At 42.4% G+C, this 18,970-nt stretch overlaps 1 protein-coding gene across 1 annotated transcript in view; it reads left to right on the top strand.

Annotated features, from left to right (window-relative positions):
• The window catches only part of LOC109639840 (amine oxidase [flavin-containing] A), a 28,671-nt gene extending 10,273 nt beyond the window's left edge, over window positions 1-18,398 (top strand). The window contains exons 8-12 of the mRNA XM_020103513.2: window positions 1,037-1,137; window positions 6,508-6,666; window positions 8,989-9,075; window positions 10,130-10,230; window positions 17,884-18,398. Coding sequence (XP_019959072.2) covers window positions 1,037-1,137; window positions 6,508-6,666; window positions 8,989-9,075; window positions 10,130-10,230; window positions 17,884-18,019 — 584 coding nt within the window. The 3' untranslated portion in view covers window positions 18,020-18,398. The remainder of the gene's footprint in view (window positions 1-1,036; window positions 1,138-6,507; window positions 6,667-8,988; window positions 9,076-10,129; window positions 10,231-17,883) is intronic.
• Window positions 18,399-18,970: the final 572 nt, after the last annotated feature.

Here is an 18,970-nt window from a genome sequence, read left to right as displayed (position 1 = left end):
AAGCGCTTCTCTCTCACCATCCGTCAGCGAGGCATCGGAGCAAACCTTCCTGAGCTTCGGCTTAATCTCATGTCATTAAGTTACATAAACTGCCATCACGCTGAACCTGTTTGCACACGTCATCTCGAGTTAGGAGCAAATGATGAGTTGTGACAAAGTTTCCTGCAAAAAGCGTCACATCACATTTGTTTCCCTTTGGGAGACCTTGACAGTTTTGTCACCGTGGAGCACTTTGCTGCTCAAAAAGAATAAGTTGCCAGACTACGTCTCATTTAGCCGACGACGATTTAACATCTGCCGGATGAATAATGAGGTTTGAGGCTTTTTGCTGCTGGTAAGTTTCTGTCTTTGGTGTCAAAACAAGTGGCATTATGGATATGACACAGCTCGACAGCTCTTATGTCATGTGAACAGCGCTGTCATTTGTACGTCTAAGTGACCATGTCAAATTGCTTCGGAGCCACTTATCATGTCGCTGTTTTTCAATTTTACTGCATCAGGCTCATCAATTTTGTTTAGCGTTGAGGGCATTATTTTTGAGCTCGCTGACGGCCTCTTGACATTTTCTAAATGATGTTTCACATCTTCCTCTGGTTCATTTGTTAAAAGCCTGGCTTACGGCCAGATGTCACTTCACTTGCCGGAGGGAGCGCGGGACCAGCGTGCGTGCGTGCGTGACGCGCGCTATACCTTTAACGGCGCCGATGAAGTTGCTTCACTCACGTCGGCAGGATGGAGATTTTTTTTTAAATGTAAGAGCCGTGGTTAGTGCTCCGCCACAGAAGTATGAGGTCATGTCTTTTCGCCAGGGCCATTATTTCTATTCAGTGATTCAAGATAAAACCTTCCTGATCGACAGGAGGCATCATTTCCAGTTTAGTATCAAACATTTAGTTTCCCTCTTTTTACTCATCCTCCAACCAAGCATAGCTTTGTCCTACACTGCATGTAAGGTACTCCAGGTGAGAGCGCGGAAGACTAAAGAAGCCACTGATATGGATTCATGATGTGCTGTTGTTGTTTTTTTTTTCAACAGCAAAGATCCAGTACCAGCCAGCCCTGCCCAGCCAGAGAGAGTTCCTCACCCAGAACATGCCTGTGGGCCACCTCATGAAATTCATTATTACCTACCAGACGGTGAGTAAAACGAGATAAAGCACATTTTGAGCGAACATTCATTTTCATTCGACAATCACGTTTCAGTCCTCCGCACAGTCGGTGCCATTTTCACATTTTCTTCTCCAGTGAGTCATGTTCGCTCTAAACAACGTCAGAGATTCCACATCGATATTGTGTAGGTTGGCAACAGCAGATTATTGAACTGGACAAACATGCGATGGTGAGCAGTGAAGCTATTTCCATCAGGAATAACACAGTATTTGTGAACTCTGGCAAATGGCTGCACATTAATGGGGTCTAGATATGAAGACCGCAGCAGGAGATCCTACGGTCAGATGCTTTCATGACAAATCTCTGCAGGGTTCAGGCCGGGGGGGGGGTGGCACATGCAAGATGCAGTACAAAGCATGTTAATGATGATCACATGTTTTTGAATCTCATTGTCTTCCCAAGTCGTCACCTTTGTCCGTGTCTCTGCTGTGATCCAGACAGGCCCCGGTCGGTCGGTCAGTCGGCAGGTTCGGACCCAGAACCTTTTTGTTGCCCTGTTAAACTCTAAAGTTCAACTGAAGTTCTTCATGCTTGTTAAATTTTTTATTTCCATAGTCGTTCATACAGAAGCTTATTTTAACTACATCAAAAATGATGGCGGTTGCAGTTGGTGCTTACAAGTAATGGATTTGCAAGTTGTGTATGATCTTGCATGTGGATCGAAATATGATGGGTTGTTTTTTGTTTGGAGACATTTGTCAAGATTAGTGGAGGAAAAAAAAAAAAACAATCTTGTTGAATAATCCTCACAAACGTCTGTATCAAGATACCGAAACAACTTATAGTTTTCCACAATTCACATCCAGAAATACATCTGAGATCAGATTCCCAGAGCGCAGTGAAAAAGCACAAATGTTTTGCAGTCAGTTGCAGCATGAGCAGAGGTGAGGGGGAAATAGTTCTCAAATATGTTTGTTATCTTGTGTCATCAGACAGAAATCCTGCAGCACAGCTCGTTCGTTTTGGCACAAGTTCTCTATAGATCTCAGCACTTTGGGCAGAAGAGCTTCCAGCACATGAAATTTGATTTGTTCTCCATTTTGCACTTAATTAATTCTGACAATTAATTAACCAAATGCTTGTGCGCGTTGTTAGCGGAGTGAATTTGCCTATTGTAATGAACACAGAATCATTTATTCGATCTGCGCGTTGGTGTGTTGCCAAGATGCATATTTGAGTTCTGATAAAAACACAAAGATGTTTGTCATGTGAAACTCTTTCTCTCTTCTTGTGTGTTTGCAGCCGTGTGCGGTGATTGATTGCAGAGCTACACTTTACTCACTGCAGTTATGAATAGGACATGTTTCTTCTGCCAGCTGTAATACAGGAGGCGGATCTCACGGGACAGAAACATGCAATACTTTCACACTAGAATGGAACGCTGGAAATTAATCTTGTGAAGCTGTGTGGTTATGTTTCCCCGACACTCAGCTGCTGTGAGGGAAACTAATGCAGAGGAAACATATAAGAGAAGTGAGTGAGAGGCGGCGGCTGAGGGTCAGAAACACAACAACATGACAGAGGAGGCAAACTCAATTAACAACAAAGAGCTTTGGTTGGGTTTTGCATCGGGGTTTACATTACATGAATGCTGCACAGTTTGATTCCCAGCCTGGGGAAAGTATGTTGCATGGAATATCTATGTTTTTGGATCTGGACGTCCGCCAGTCCATGCACAACCTCCTTAAGAAAAACTGCAATGAGCCGATGTTGCTTTCCTCGTTAAATAAATTGAATTATTTGTGAAGTGCTAATTTCAATAATCAATTAAATTCATTAAGGAAGGCCTGCTATCCAGGGTTTGTTACCCTCAGGCAATCCTTAGCTCAAAACATCGAAACCTTCACGTCTGTGTTTACTGACGTTCTGCTCGGAGATTTCTTGCAAAAGCTTTAAGGGTAAAGCTCTACCCATAATGCACTGGTTAGTGATTTTAATCTCATATGCGGGTTATGTTTTAGTACAAGCCACTGTCATCTTACTTCCTGCAGGAAACATTGCAGAAGAGAGTGATTAAAAACAAAACCCCACGAGCAGAGGACATCACTCAGACACTTTGATAGCAGGTGGCAAGAGGCGTCTCTCTAGTAGCACATTCAAAGAAAGAGAGAGAGAGAGAGAGAGAGAGAACAATGAGCTGACTGAGCAGTTCGCTGAAATGCTCTTGTCGTATCGCTCGGTCGTGGATTTTGAATTTTCAGCATAAATCGTTGAATCTGCATTTCTGCTACGAATTATCCGTTCCACAGTGGGGGACAACCATAGAAGCTCCAGCTTGTCCTTGGAGGTCGCCTGAGGCTGGACGTCACATCTGTGCCTTCACTTACCTGTGACAATGTCCCGCGATGTTGGTTAATTTGCCAGGGCAACGCTCGGAGCAGCCGAATCCTCTCCACATTATAAGGAGCTTACGTGAAGTAAAAGAGAGAACATCAGCAAATTCTTTTCCACGAGAGCCGGCCCTCTCCTCAGAGTGGATTAATGTAGGATACCGCGTCAGGGTGAAGGTGCGACCTCTCGGAGTACGAGGATCTCTGTATACCTTCGTAAACATGGTCCAACAATGAGGCAATAACGAGGTAGTTGAGCCAGCGGAGGCACAAGTAAGATCCTCGCTGTCAAATTTAAATGCAAGAATATTATGCCTTCATTGTTTTTGTTTTGTATCAAGCAACAAGCAGGAAAGTGCAAGCATAGATTGGTGTTTCGACTGGTTCACAATAGGTTTTACTTTTCAGTTTTTTTACCAAATGAGACAAAGGCACAAAGGAAGCTGTGTGTAACCAGAAATAAAGGATCAAGCTGCTGGAACCTCCTGCAGGAGGTGGAACAACATCCCTTTGAGGAAATTATAAGAAAAAAGGCAAAAACTATTGAGCTGTAGGAAAATGAAGTCAATCATGAGCAGACCTCAAACAGGCTTTTAAATGGACAGAACTGCATTCAGCTCCTCATTCATCCACCCCCACAGTGAGCACTGAAACACACATGCAACACATTCTCCTGCGCAGCATGAATGACGGGCACATACAGACGACTGGTAAAGACACTGACAGGGCCACTAAAAGCTTTGTGGATTTTTCAAACGTCCACCCAAGTAAAACTGCAAAGTACATTTTGCTTTCTAACTGTGTTTTGTTAGTGTAGCTACAACTGGTAAACTGAATACATTTCCTCGGGATCATTTTAGCAAATCAAGTCAGCGTTCAGGGTTAATCAAAAGTAAATGAAAAAATTAACGTTTCTCAGATCGCTGTGTTCGGAAGATGACAAAAGACAAACAGTCAGATGCATATGCAACCAGATGCAGGCGAACACGTGAATGTTCAAATGTACTTAGCGGGAGCACACGCACAGACAACACGATGTAGTGCGCAGACGTGATCCAAAGATCATCGATGTATTTCCGCCCGCGTGTCGGTTTGTCACGAAACTTTGCTTCAATAAAACATGTCAACGTGAAATGTCATTTGATGCCGATGCAAAGTGGCCAGAAGTCTTTGGTTGCACATTAGAGCCACTTATTATTACATGAGGCTGCAGTCTACACATAGTAAGAGAGCCAGCTGCTTATTATTTCATGAGACATTTGTCTTATATTTCTCATGCTATCTGAGGGAGGACCATAGAACCGCCCCTGACATTAGATATGGAAATTCTGCCCATATGAGATGTATTCCAACATATACTGTGTTTTGTACACGGTTGTTTGTACTGCACTGCATATTTTATGAATCAGTGAATGAACGTGCCTTTGATTCTTCACCGCAATCCCTGCAAACATCAGAGGAGGCTGCACAGCATTCAATTTGCGGACTACTCATTCGTAATCTGCACACACTCTTCACAAACATGCACCGCTTGGCCTCTATTCTGTTTACCACAGTGAGTGATCCTGTTTATTGCTAAATTCAGCCAAGCAGAAAAAATAATAACTAAAGTGACTTATACGATTGATGTCATTAAAGATTTGAGGTATCTTTCCCTGTGGTGTGATGAAAAGTTTGAAATGCTTAAATATTGAAGGAAAGGACGCTGTTGAAGTGAAACAGCCGCTTCGCCTGGTGAACACTTGGCAACTAAAATATCACCCATTTCTTTTCTGGGACATTGACACACATACAAGAAAGGTTTTGCAAACATTCAAATAGGTTTTAAAGCTGAGGACCACCCCTGAATATTTCTGTGGCTGCCACTTAGATTGTCCAAAGAATCAAGCAACACTCCGTCCTCCCCACCAACAGTATTCTTTACCTTGAGGTGTGAGTTCTGCCGTAGTCATGTCTCCCTGAGAGGACATTGTTTGTAGGGAGCTGAGACAAGACAACGCTTCACCACTGGAATAAATAAACCTTTTCCACTTTCATCAGAGTAAAATCATTTCACTCTAACTGAGTTATACACACCATGTATAGAGTCAAATCCCAAACTAGTAATTGTATGTTTTCTCTATGCATTGTGTGCTTCAGCTGCTGTAACGACCATGTTCATTATTTACTAACCCAGATTTATAAATTCTGCATTACATGTTTTCTTTTTATGCATGGGTGAAAAGCCCAAAACAGTCAAGCTGTGGGACAATACATGGACTCTTCTCTTCTCTTATTCTGCAAATAAAACTGAATTGAATCTTGAGTAATAATAAAGTTGAACTGACAGCTGAACAGAACTGATTGACTTGATCAGGGATGTTAGCAACGTCAAGACGCCTCAAATTAAACTGCATTTTACATCCAAGCTGTGCGTAGGCCTGGTGCTGAGGGTTGCTGTTACTGTGCAGTATCCAGACTATTTATCTGTTAAAATTTGTATTCCATTAAAACATGCCCTTGAGGGGAGGAGGTCGTGATGCAGGAACATATGTGACACTTGTAGGACAATAAAGTTCTATTTAAAATTTCAAGTGCAGCTCGGGCAGCAGCAGACTGAAATAAATAACATCAGATATAAGAGTGAATATTCCACTGCTGCCATTAAGGAACCTCAGAAACAGTTGTTTAACTGCTGTTTTTTAATTCATCACCATTCATATGCAGAAAGCTGTTGGTAAATATTTCCCCGAAAAACACCCACAGAGACTCGTCTCGTGTTTTGGTGTTCGACCAGTGAACCGTGAAAGGGAGATGGAGTCTTGACCCCAGATAGCTGCTGTCTAGACTGGAAAATCAGTGTTTCTTATTTAAATCTGATCCTCAATATATTTACACACGTAAGGACAAATTCAAATCATTCATTTAGACTTAGATTTACAGTCATGATTTAAATATGTCCCTGCACGAGTGAGTACTTTGAGTTGCACAGCTGTCTTTAGTGATGACTGCCTCTGTTTGTCTGCAGGCCTTTTGGAGAGAGAAGGACTTCTCTGGAGAAATAGTCACAGGATCCTCCACTGACTGTCCGTTCTGCGTTACCTTCGACGCCACCAGCCCCAGAGGTAATGCTGCCCTGCTGGGCTTCATCGCCGGCCAGCAAGCGTCTCAGTGGAGCTCCAAGGAGGTAAAGAACGTCAAGACAGATACAATTAACATTTCTCTTTTTAGATGTATCTATCAGTTCAATATATTTTTTATTCTGCTAACTCTAACTAAGCCAAATTTAAATAAAAGGTGAAAAGTAATCAGTGGAGAGTTTCCCTCACTTTAGTTGGTAGTGGACACAAATTCTCGGGTCTTACGAGAAAAACTTACATTGTAGTCGCAGGCATAAAATATTCAGTTACTGTTGCAGAACTTCTCCCTACAGCGAGTTGCCTGTAATAAGATGTCACGGTTTTCAATTCAAATGTGGGCGAGCGTTACGATGCCTCGAGAAAAGATGCACAACAGTTGGATTTTCAGTATTCCACAAGGCTTCATCTGTGTCCTGCGTGTGTGTTGTGTTAATGTCACGTGTGGACACAAATGCAACATACTGTGCAGCATCCAGACGATGTTGTTGTGTAAAAGAAAACGCTCTGGGGCAGCATTATGAAAACTGCATGAGAGATTGTGAACCACCTGAACTCTGAAACACTGGAGCATATAGACTGAGAACAGTGGGGCGCTCCAGCAACAGTAACTCCAGTACATGCAAAACATATATAGTGTGAGTATTCCTCTATTCCATTTTTATTATTACTTTTTTATACTTTTATTTTGTTCACTAATGGCATAATCGTTTGTTTATCCCTGGTTTTAAGTGCCAGTCAGTTGCAGTGAAACAAAAACAAGCGTCATAATTGCACATGGAGGAAGGCGGAGGTGGAGAGCCCACTCGCCATAAAATGGAAATTGTTTATTTCAAGTTTAAGGAGCCTCTTGATTGCTAATGCTCAACCACATGGTAAATAAGCAATCTCAGAAGAAATGGCTTTAAAAAGTACCTGACTGGATTATTCTAGATTATAGACGCATCACAATATGAAGTGTAAAGTGAAGCGTGGTCTCTCGTGGGTTAGTTTCCCTTTATTCCTGCATTTCTGATTGATAACGTTATATATTCATATTTTTCTCCCGTGACTATTAAAACAACATTATGTCACTTCTACTGAGCAGCAGCGCCCTCTGCTCTGAGAAAAACTAAGTCAATCAATGTGTTGAGTGGATCTTTGACTGCGATGTCTCTCTCACTGAGCCAAGTGAACGCTGGATATTACCCATGATCCCCGGCTTCCTGAACCAGAGGAGCTGCTGCTGTAACAAATCCACCAAACCCTGTTCAGAATTCTTCATATTTTAAGTTTCCAGGTTGAATATCGCAGATGAACCCTGGTTTTTAATTGATCTACATCTTTACTCTTCCACTTGCTGGACCTGATTCTGACAATGCGACACTGCGACTGTCGGTCAGTTCCACACTTCTCACAGGATATCACACCCGCACCATCAAACTAATATAGTAAAAACTAAGAAGAGTATTGCTGCAATCCTCCACTCTTCTTCCCCCTTGTATACTTTTGCACACACTCAGCCTCCACCCTCCCTTCTTGTTGACATTATCATTTAATCCCAGTGCTTTCCGTTCACCTGCAGAAATAAATGAATCCAGCCTTGTCTCTCGTGTTGTTTTGGCATCACAGCCATTATCCCGACTTGCCACAAAGCTGTAGACTAGCTGTCCCCGCTGTGCTGTGCTGCACAGGGTGCTAAATAATTAACCTCCGCTCGCTGCTCCGCTGCTATACAGAGGAAAATAGTGTTGGTGTGTGTGAGGCAAGTGGACATAAAGGTCACGCTGAGCTGTACAAGTATGATTCTGCCATTAATGTTACATTAGACTATGTTCTTGGTACGCAGATGGATTTTTTTTGGTTTTGGTTGAAAATGGCTCAGAAGCGTTGAAGGGCATGCTGCCATTCCCTCTTTGTTCTTCTGTCAGGAGCATCAGCTCCAAATGGTCCACAGTGGTTGTGCTGGGAGCAAAGGTAAAGTGACATGCAGATGAGGATCCGTCAGGACGCTTTACGGTGATCCGTCCTCTCGGTCCTCGGGCCTCAGCTGCTCTGTGTGTAACTCACCGTGTGTGCTAATACAACCAGGAGCCTGTGCTGACCACGCTTGAGTTATTCAAATTGACTGCGGCTTCCTGTGTCCAGCTTGGGCTGGTTTCTATGGAGTATGGATTCATATCTCAGCTGCTGATGTTGTGTGTATACCTCCACCAAGGAGGTTGTGTTTTCACTGTTCAGGGGTGGATCTATATAAATGGGTGGGTCCAATTAACTTTCTATAACATGGGGAGTGATAGCGTTGGTGAAAGCATTTGCTCTCAGAGTTCCCCTCTAGTTCTAAATGAAATGAAGTGAGCGTAATGGGTACAGGCATCTCCCTTTGTTTTCAGGCTGGAGAGAGAAGGGACGCTGTGGTTTCCAGTCTGGTCAAATACCTGGGTCCCGAGGCTGCGTCTTTCATCCACTATGAGGAGAAGGTAAGTGGTAGATGTTGGATGTAATAAAACAAATAATCCTGTAACTCAACATTATACCAGCCTTTATTTTCTATTCCAGAAATTTAATGCAAATCTAGATTAATGCAGGAGTGGACCACATATGTTTATGACACAATCCATATTTGAAAAAGATCACTAGATATGCAGTTTATCTAAATGTCAGCAATATGATGAAGATCCTGGATTAACACTGCGAGGGATCAACACGTGCTCTGGCGAGCTCGGAGATAGCCTTGAGACTTTTTTTTATTTAATTGAAGAATTGCAGAGGAGAACATCCACAGAGAAACTCATACATAATGTAGACAAGCAAATAAAAAATCATTATTGTAAATCTACTGGGTTATAGGGAGTGGGCGTGTCAATCCTGCCCGAGGTGAGCAGAGCCAAGTGCCTCCAAAGGGAACACAGTCGCCGTAATGAACAGACATGAGCCACGACCACATTACTGAGACCATTTTGCATGTAGCTGATATCCCACTGTCTTAAATCATGCTGTGACACACATACAGAATTAGTGCTTAGGTCCATTCCATGATGAACAGCTCACACTGGTCGCATGATAAAACAGCACATTTATCATGCAGATGTATGATCTCGGTCCCTGGACGGCTCTCTCTCTCTGCCGTTGAAAGGCAAGATGGAAAGAAAATTACCCCGAGGAAAGTTGAGGCAGGGATGTTGAGGGGAACATCGTGATTTCACTTTGTTGACTAAGAGACTCAAGGGGAACATCATTTTATATAGAATACAATTACAGGAACTCTGAGCTTACTGAAGAGGAGTAAAGCAGATGAATTGATGGTATAATGTTTGGCCTGATTTTAAAGCGGACCCAATGGGCATCCCAGTTTCTTTATATTTTACACTAATTATATTTGTATATTTTATTTATTTAAGTATGAATTATCCAGAAGAGCCAACCCACACATAGTTTTTATTTTCTCTTGTGTATCCTGGTGGGGGATTTTTTTTCTCCACGTGACAGGAGCATATCCTCTCAATGTCGTCATTTAACTTCTCTGCTTTTCAGGACTGGGCTAAAGAGCCCTACAGCGGTGGCTGCCCCGTTAACGTCATGGCACCAGGTCTGCTAACATATTACCACCCGAGCCTGAGGAAGCCCTGTGGCAGGTAATCACACAGCTGATGACAAATACACCGCAGCCACACACCTCTACATCTATCTATACTCTGAAGAGCCTCCTTCCTCTTTGTTCTCACCAAAACAAAAGGTTATGCAGAGGGATATTGTTGAGTGCACCAGCGTGATGGATTCTTTGATATAAATCTTTTTAACAGCAAAAATTTGAGTTTGTAGATTGTATCCCTCTATGAGAGATACGGTCTGTGGTTGGTGGATGTTTAAACTATTTTTACAGCACAAAAACAAGCACCCAGTGCCCGCAGAGCGTAGACATGAGTCGTGGGAGTGATTATGCCTTCACGGAAACATATTAGTCCGGTTCTAACAAAATGGCAAGAGGTCGACAGAAGCTGGTGTTCTCAGAGGAAAACGTCCCATAATCCATTTCTAATGGCCTGCTCAGAGATGCGCCGAGCCGAATGAACGAGAGCGAAAGGTGGGGAGGGGGAGCCAGGTAATTCATCTCCATAATGGCATTAAGTCCACAGGGAGCAGAAGAAGCTCATTACATAACATGACTCAAACAGCGGCACGGGGCAGTAGCCCATATCCATATTCCCACTCCATATAGGAAATGGATCTTCAAGGACACGCTATGACCTTGACACTAATCCAGCACATGTAATGAAGCCAGGTTCCACAGTCCTCTGACAAAAAAAAAAAAAGAAGCAGCCGGCGCTTCAAACATACTGTATTTAACAGCACAGCCCATTCCAGTGGTGTACGCTGGATTAAGGGATTTCATTCGGAATAGCATGAATCTCAATAATGACCAGTGTGGTTTGTATAATTAGAGTGATTATCCTAGGTGGATATATGCCTGCATGAGTGGTCAGTATGTGAGAGGCCCTCTGGTAAGAGAGAGAGTGGGGAGGGGAGTGAGAAAGAAGCAGAATCGCTGCCAAGAAACTATGAATAAAATTTACCCCTGTGGGTCTGTGCTTTACTAAGTAAAGGCCCTGAGTGTATTAAACACAGCACAGTTGCTTTGTGAGAAGCAGATTTTTTTCAAAAACCAGACAAAATGCTTGTTGTTGTTGCTCCTCTACGTTATTTGGATAATTGCTGCCAACCACGGAGGATAAGTTCGTTCAGCCTATGACACAGAAATTCAGTAAATTAAAAAAATTACAGGTTTATTCTTCACCAAGAGCGATAATTATATCCCATAACTCTAGTCACAGCACCTAACGCTAATAATTACATGCGGAGCTAACAGGCTGAGCTCTGCAGGGTTCGAAATTCATCTCTGGGTGTCGTCAGTCAGATTCCCGGCCATTTCAGGATCCTTTTAGGAGCAAGAGCAACTCTGCTCCTCATCCTGAAAACATTAAAATTACTCCTCAGGGGGTCTTTTATGTGATCAGAGAAGCAGAGCTAAAAATATGTTGATTCTCTTTTCAAGAACGTCTCGAGAAATACAGGCGGTAACATAAAATGTTTACGCCGATTTAAGGATGGTTAGCAGAACGAGAAGAGGAGGAGGCTGAGACACTTTATAAATGTGAAAATGGATTTTGTGTATTAACAAAGGGAAGATGTAGCCAATGACTAATACATGAGATGGAGGGAGGCTCGGAAATATGTATCCAAGTCTGAGTCTCCAAGGCCGAAACAATTATCACAACACTGCGTAGAAAATATACAGACTCAACAAGAGTGACAGTCAGTAGAGAGCATACCTCTGCGAAGGCCAAACAACCCTTCACATGATTGTCTCGCTCATAAAGTAGAAATATAAGAGATCTGTGTTCTATTCCCTGAAAAATTACAAAATGTTGAAAAATGGTCCGTGTTGCAATGTTGAAGAAAGTGGTAAAAAAATTCCTTACCTTGCATCTGCACCAAAATATAACCGGCTGTTCCCTGAGCCAGGCCCCATCCCTCCACCAAGTTCAGAGGAAATTGGTTGTGTAGTTTTTGCTTAATCCTGCTCCAACTATACTTGCTCCAGGTTACTTTGGTGAGTAAAGCAGATCTCCCACGAGAAGAACCTAACTGAAGGATCAAGTCAGAGGCTTAAACTGTCTGAGGCAGGCCCAGCAAGTTTAAGAGCGATACTGACCTTAAGATCAGATGAAAAGTCTTAGAAACCAGCTTTCATCTTCCATATCCAACGGAGAACCTTTTAAATTATTGACGATTCCAAATGGAGTTAAGCGAGTTCATTAAAGCAACAGCACTCCTGGTTTCGTGTAGCCGGAGATAGTGAAAATGTACAGTTTGCTGCTCACTTTTTTTCCTGGGGCAGATTTTGGTACGAAAGCCTCAACTGTTCAAAAGTGCTTTGATCTGTTTTGATCTGACCAAATTTTCATCGGTCCGAGAAACCTTTCACAGCTGTTGTTTTGTTTCGGATCAAACTGAAAAGTCAGAACATCTGCACCAAACAAGGTGGCTTTGAAAGGTCAATGGTAAAAAAAGATTAAAGTTTAATAAGATCGGACTTTTAGCGCAGTAGTGACAAGTAATCCTGTCTCACCCCAAAAACCCTGAAATCAACACCTAAATACATGAACAAGCCTTGAGAGGATCCAGCCCTGTCAACACATACAGTGTGGTTGTGATATACCTCCACAAAACCAACAGTAAAGGATCTGTTTATACAAGACAATCCAATAAAAATAAGTTCATCCTCACTTTCTTCAACCAGTGATGGAAACCTATGAAGGAGGAAAATTGTAAGAAACCTGTGGTGCCATGGGGCAAAGGAAAATGTCTCTCCCCATCTTCTAGTAACATTCACTTGCTGAAACGCAGGGTAAAAGAACCCTGAGCACTAACACCACAGATCTGCCTGCACACCGCTGGAGATGCCGTGTTTCTCACTATCACAAGCACCAACTCCAAATAGAGAAGAGATCCCACGAGTCCGCAGAGAGAAAAGTTTACTGATTTCTTGAAATCTTGACGAAAATGTAAACTAAGTCTATTGCAGTCAACCTTTACACCAGGGAATTATACACACTTCTGAAATAGACGAAGATAATGATGCGAGGAAGCGTCAGAGGAATTCATCCTGTCAGACTTAACATGCAACTCAATCCGTCAGTTTGTACATTTCTTATTTTCATATATAGACACAAGGCATTTCATTATATTCTATAACAGTTAAAATCCATAGAGTGTTAATGAGGATGGACATCATTTCCTCCCATTGTACAAAATGTTTCGTACACGAGGAGGAGCAGGAGTCTGCGAAGTAGCGATCTTTGTGTGGAGCCACAGTGAAAAGGTCCCACCCATACATGCGCTCGACCAATCGTGAGTCAATCTCAGCCTTCCAACAGGACGTCCAACCCATTTTTATAGCGTCAAATAACTAAAACTGTGATAAGAACTAAAATGACAGAAAAATTATTCGACATTTTAAAAAGGCCCATTCACTAACATGGAGGATTTTGACCTCTCGATGATTTGGCCTCACCTGTGTGGAGCTGTCATGTCAGCAACACCAGTTTATTCCAGAGCACGAAATGCTCAAGAAAGGAATAATAATAGAAACAGAGAGAAAAGCCTCATCCCTCCTTTGGTCTGTTGTGTTTAATGTGACAATGAGGAGCAATTTCTTTCCAAACCCATTTTGTTCCTCTCCTATTATATTATTTCATTGAGCCCACTGGGAAATGTGATTAAATTGAGCCCAACAGAAGAGGAGTTTGTATACAGCAGAGGTCAAAATGATGTCCCAGTGGCTCAGAGGGATTCTTTTATCTTTATTCCCAGTTCGGGAGCTTGGATTAATCTCAGACCACCGTATTCACAGTGTTGCATTGAAGTCATGGCTGCTGTCAGATGAGCAGTGTCAGTTAACGCTTATCTCACAGACACCGATTTAAACAAGGGGCCAATCAAGTTCAATCGAGGCCACGGGCTGTTTTCTTCAATCTGTCGTCTATAATGCTGCTGCTCATTTTACTGTTCACCACCACCTGCTGTGCAAGCTGCTGTAATAAATGTGTTAACTGATTTTTCTATGTCATCTCTCATTAATACACACGGTGTATGCATTGCTTCCCTTTCACATTATCCTCTGTTCATCCTGTGTCTGGGTCATCTCCCGGTTTATCACAGTCTCTGAGGCACTGCTGTATTCAGCTATTACAGAACTTCCTCCAAACCAATTTGTACAACTATCTGCTGCTCGTGAATCCTGTAATTACTCTGTTATGTCAGGCAACTGAAGAAAACATTTTTCCATCAATTTGAGACCAATCATACCGCAAGACCTTTGAGTGGACGGGCAGCTGGTGAGCAATACCAACACCAAGCTCGTTGACATGTTGTCAAGAGTCCTCTCAGTCTGAGTTCTGCAGATGAAATCTCAAGTTGCATCTTGTAGCAACAAAGAGCTTTTGAACAGGAGCATCTCATTGGTTATCGGTCCGATCCAATCATTATTATCACGTTAATTAAAAGTTGGTTAAATGTGTCAAATGCTGTGATACAACACACTGCTTCTAAGTTTTCATGAGCTTCTGGGTCCACGTCATGGTTCAAAAATAAAAAGTTTATAAGCTTAAATTATTGATATGACACGAATGAAAGTTGAATGGGGAGAACGCCACCCCTGACAGTGACAGGGAATGATCTGCTGGAAGGACGTCGTCTCACTGGTGAATTTGTTTGAACTAAAGAAACACTTTCACTCGTGTCTGCGTGCCAGCGCTGCAGAGCCAAAGTTATCCTCTCACAGACTATCTTTGACAGGCACTGATGGCAGCATGCAGAGAGCACACACGCCGACAACAGCCTGGTTTAAAGGAGCGTAGCTGCAACACTTGCAGGATAACTCTGCTGTAACAGCATTAATTAATCATCACAGGATTCTGGACAGACTAAAGGTGGAAAGAGGGGAGTCCTTCTCCACTCCTGATTGGCTGACGGGGGTAAGGGCTGGTATGGTTCCAATGGAACCTTAAAATATAAAAACATTTTATGGGATGGTGAGTGCATTTGAGGATTTAAGCGTTGAATGGAGCTGGGATTATTAAAGAATAGGCCTTCATATAAAACATATTGCTTAAATATAATCGATATATAGTCGTATGTTGCCGGGGCTTTCGGGTGAGACAGCGTTCATGTATCCTCCTGATATTTTCTTTATACATCCTGATCAGCCTTTTAGCTTTTCAGTTCACAGAAACCTGTTTTAAACTCTTCATTTACTTCCCCAGCCCTTTGAAAAAAGCTTTCTTACTCACACGTGAATTCAATTTTGAGATTTCACATCAGCAGAGGTGTCGAAAGAATTGACCAAATGCATCACTGGCAGATTGGAGCTTCGTAAATTAGCCCGTCCAGGACTTTCTCAGCTGTTTTCACCTTTTAGTGTCACGCAGACCTCTCGATTCGCCCAGACCACCACCTGTTGTTTTTACACTTGCCTTGATGTAATGACATCAGACCATCAGACAGAATTTCACTGCCTTGTTGTGATGTGTATGTCTCCACTGCTCAATGGATGAAACTCGGGTGACTCAGGTGAGGAATTTTAATTATTCCACACACCTTCCCCAAAACCCAAAAAACATGTTGCAGTGCAGAAGTAATTTTCAAGTCAATACAGCTTCTCTTCAGGGGGTTGGTTTGTAACAAAAAAAAAACAGAAATGTTATCTTGAATCACTGGTTGGAGACTAAAGGAAGATGTGAACTTATCTAAATGATCTGTATGCATATTGCATTAGCATGTTCCCGCCCTGAGGCATGCAGAATCACAAACGCTCATAAAGCACAGAGCTTACTACTCACCTCTTTTAGTTTTCTGGCTTATCAGAGAACAATTGGACTACAGTTTCTAAATAAGAGACGGACTACTTCCTGTAGTGCACTCTAACCTCCTGGAAGGGGGCCTGTCTATTATCTGGAGAGGTTGTTACGCACTTGGTTTGGATATCAATCAGTGCTCGCAAGGTGACCAACTTTGGAGCAGACAAAAGGAATTCAGGTCCAGCAATTGCACTTTTGTTCTCACCTTTGCTGCTCCATTCTCACCGGGTGGATTGGACCATTGAAAGACTCCAGCTGAAAGGTTGAACTGTTCATGTTGGGCTTTGGCTCAGCCTCCCTTTCCCAATCAATGTGGCCACAGAAGCCAGAGGAGAAGCACCTCAATCTGTGATCCACAACAGTAATCTTTACTTAGCACTGCACCAGCAGTACTGAAGGAACATTGAGTTTAATCCTTCGTGCTGTGTGGGGTTTTCCAAAGATCAACGGATGATGTTACCTTGTTTTTCTCCATTAGACTCACATTTGGTTCCTACCTCTTAACTGACGACACAGGTAATAGGATGAGCTACAAGATGCAACTCTCCTTCCTTTTCAATGGATTACAGATTTTAGAGAGAAAAAACTAAGATTCTTCCATCGGATGGTTGGTAGTGGTACATTTTCATAATGCAATCGCTGAAAGGGCTCAGTGACGCATTATCTTCAGTTCCACAGAGCAATCGTGTTTAATTTCTTCAAGTGCAGCAATTGGCAGCGTCACTATGTTTACTTGGAGAACGGGCACAAGTCAACAGATTGCGTTAATTTGCTTGTGCCAGCACAGCGAGTAAATCCAAACGATTCTGTGGCCAAAGTCACACTTCTGGTTTGGTGTAAACACGGCATTAGGCCCCTGCGACAGCCAAGTTATGTTTTCAGGTTTTGGGTCAAACTTTTTCTCTCCCTAATGATGTGTTGCTTGTTAAACTTGTGAAGCCTTTGAACGTTACACGAGGTGACTGAAGCTTCACGTACAAGCGAGGTAGAAATGCTCCATTGTTGTAAAATGCCAATTCAACAAAGTGCCCAGCTTAAAGAAGCTTTCAAAGTAAAGTAACGTCATTCAAAAAGCCAATGTTAGGTCACCTCAGGTTCTGTGCTCTTCACATAGAGGTGTCTCTTCAGGTTTGAGCTTTTCTTCCCATAGATTTTGTAGCCGCAGGGCTTCTCCTCTCACAAAACTCCTGACACTCACCTTTTCTCTCTACTTTTTAAATAAGGCCAAATGTCAGACGCTTTTGTTGCCATCATGTTCTTTTCCTCTCGCTATATAATATTCAGCCTCCTACAGACTCACAGCATGTAAGTGGTGAAGCTACATCCACTCCAGCACCGTAGGCTGTGCGCTCATGCGACGTGATGTTCGGACCAGAAATGTTATATTGTTATTTGAAAAGTAATTTAATCTCTAAGAAGAATCAATTACTTTTTATCGTGTCTTCCTTCAATAACATTATTTTTCTTTCCTGCACCTTAGTCATGGAAAAGTATTAGTTATTTTTCAATGACATTAGGAAGAGAGAAGAAGGGAACGGAGAGAAGTATTGTTACTGAGTTCTTCTCAGTAACCCCTACATGGTTCAGCAGCCTGATTTGTCGAGCGTGTACTTACTTTCACAGAGACATGGAATATCTGAGCCAACAGAGACTTGTTAAAGTGCAAAACTACTGTATCAGTTCATCAGAGTGATCTCATGTGCCCCATAAAACTTACAATGCAAATGAATGTTAATGGCTTAGGACACTGTGTTAATGTTCTGAAAGCGATTTAATTACTCCAATAGAGAATTAAAATAAATGCCTTTTCAAAGAGCGACATAAAGCACGGTGTTCGGAACGTGGCTCACAGAGTATCTTGATTTACAGGATCCATTGGGCCGGCACGGAAACAGCCACCAAGTGGTGTGGGTACATGAGCGGCGCGGTGGAATCTGGTCAGCGAGCAGCTCTGGAAGTGCTGTCTAAACTCTGCCCCTCGAGCCCTGGAGGAGTAGCAAGCTGAGCTGCACATTCAAAGTGTCCTGCAGAGAAACACCAGCTCGGTGACGGTACCTGTCGGCCGCTCGCTGCTGTTCTCTCGCTGCTTCAGTGTCAAAATCTACTTGGTTTAATCTTATTAACTGATTAACAAATTGTCATATATTCCTATGATCAGTTTAGATTTAGACAGAATTAACTGTGTTGTTGAGGCTGTGTAAAGATGGTTTTATAGATTACAGATTTAAATGCTTATTAATAAATTAATTAGATTTTTTTTTTTAGACATATTGAAATATATATTTATGTAAAATTAGCAAATTGGATACAATGTGATCTTTATTCATTAACCGGTTTAATCATACAATTCATGTTTACAAAATTTTAATAAAACTGGAGGAAGTCAGCGATTTAAGCTTTCACTTTTCATTTCATCTTTTAAAATATTGTATTTTACTCATTTAAACTCTCCATATCAATCAACCGGAGTACGCACTATAAGCAGCAGTTCACCTCATTTGTTCTAGATTCCAGAGATTTAATATCGAGATCTTGAATTAAGGTTATGCTTGTGAGCTTTAGAGCTTCAGAGCGATCATGCTGTGTGTAAACCAGTTTGCCACGGGAAACGGGGGCTTTCTTATTGTGTGCCTTGCATTGTTTCCCAGAGAGCCATAAAACCTGCTTGAGAGGCTTGGAGCAGAGCCACATGTGCGTTTGTGCACCCACAAAACCACCAACGTTCAATCCAGTGATCGCACGATGGATGAAGCAGTCACACAATGATAACGTCCCCGGAGAAATTGATTTAATCGCTATCACTTGATTGCACAGTTGATGGAAAGGATTTTGTCAGCCCCCGTGTCTCTTGCAGAGAGTCGCTCCAACGCCTGCTGACCATTGGATGGTCTCCATCGGCGCTGTGGCTTGCTATTTGTTTTTGTTATCACTAGCTTGCACTGAATCAACTGCCTGT

Source organism: Paralichthys olivaceus, chromosome 18 (genome assembly GCF_024713975.1).
Source record: "Paralichthys olivaceus isolate ysfri-2021 chromosome 18, ASM2471397v2, whole genome shotgun sequence".
NCBI classification, from domain to species: Eukaryota; Metazoa; Chordata; class Actinopteri; order Pleuronectiformes; family Paralichthyidae; genus Paralichthys; species Paralichthys olivaceus.
The sequence above is the reverse complement of the archived record's forward strand: the minus strand, read 5'-3'. Positions and strand labels throughout refer to the sequence as shown.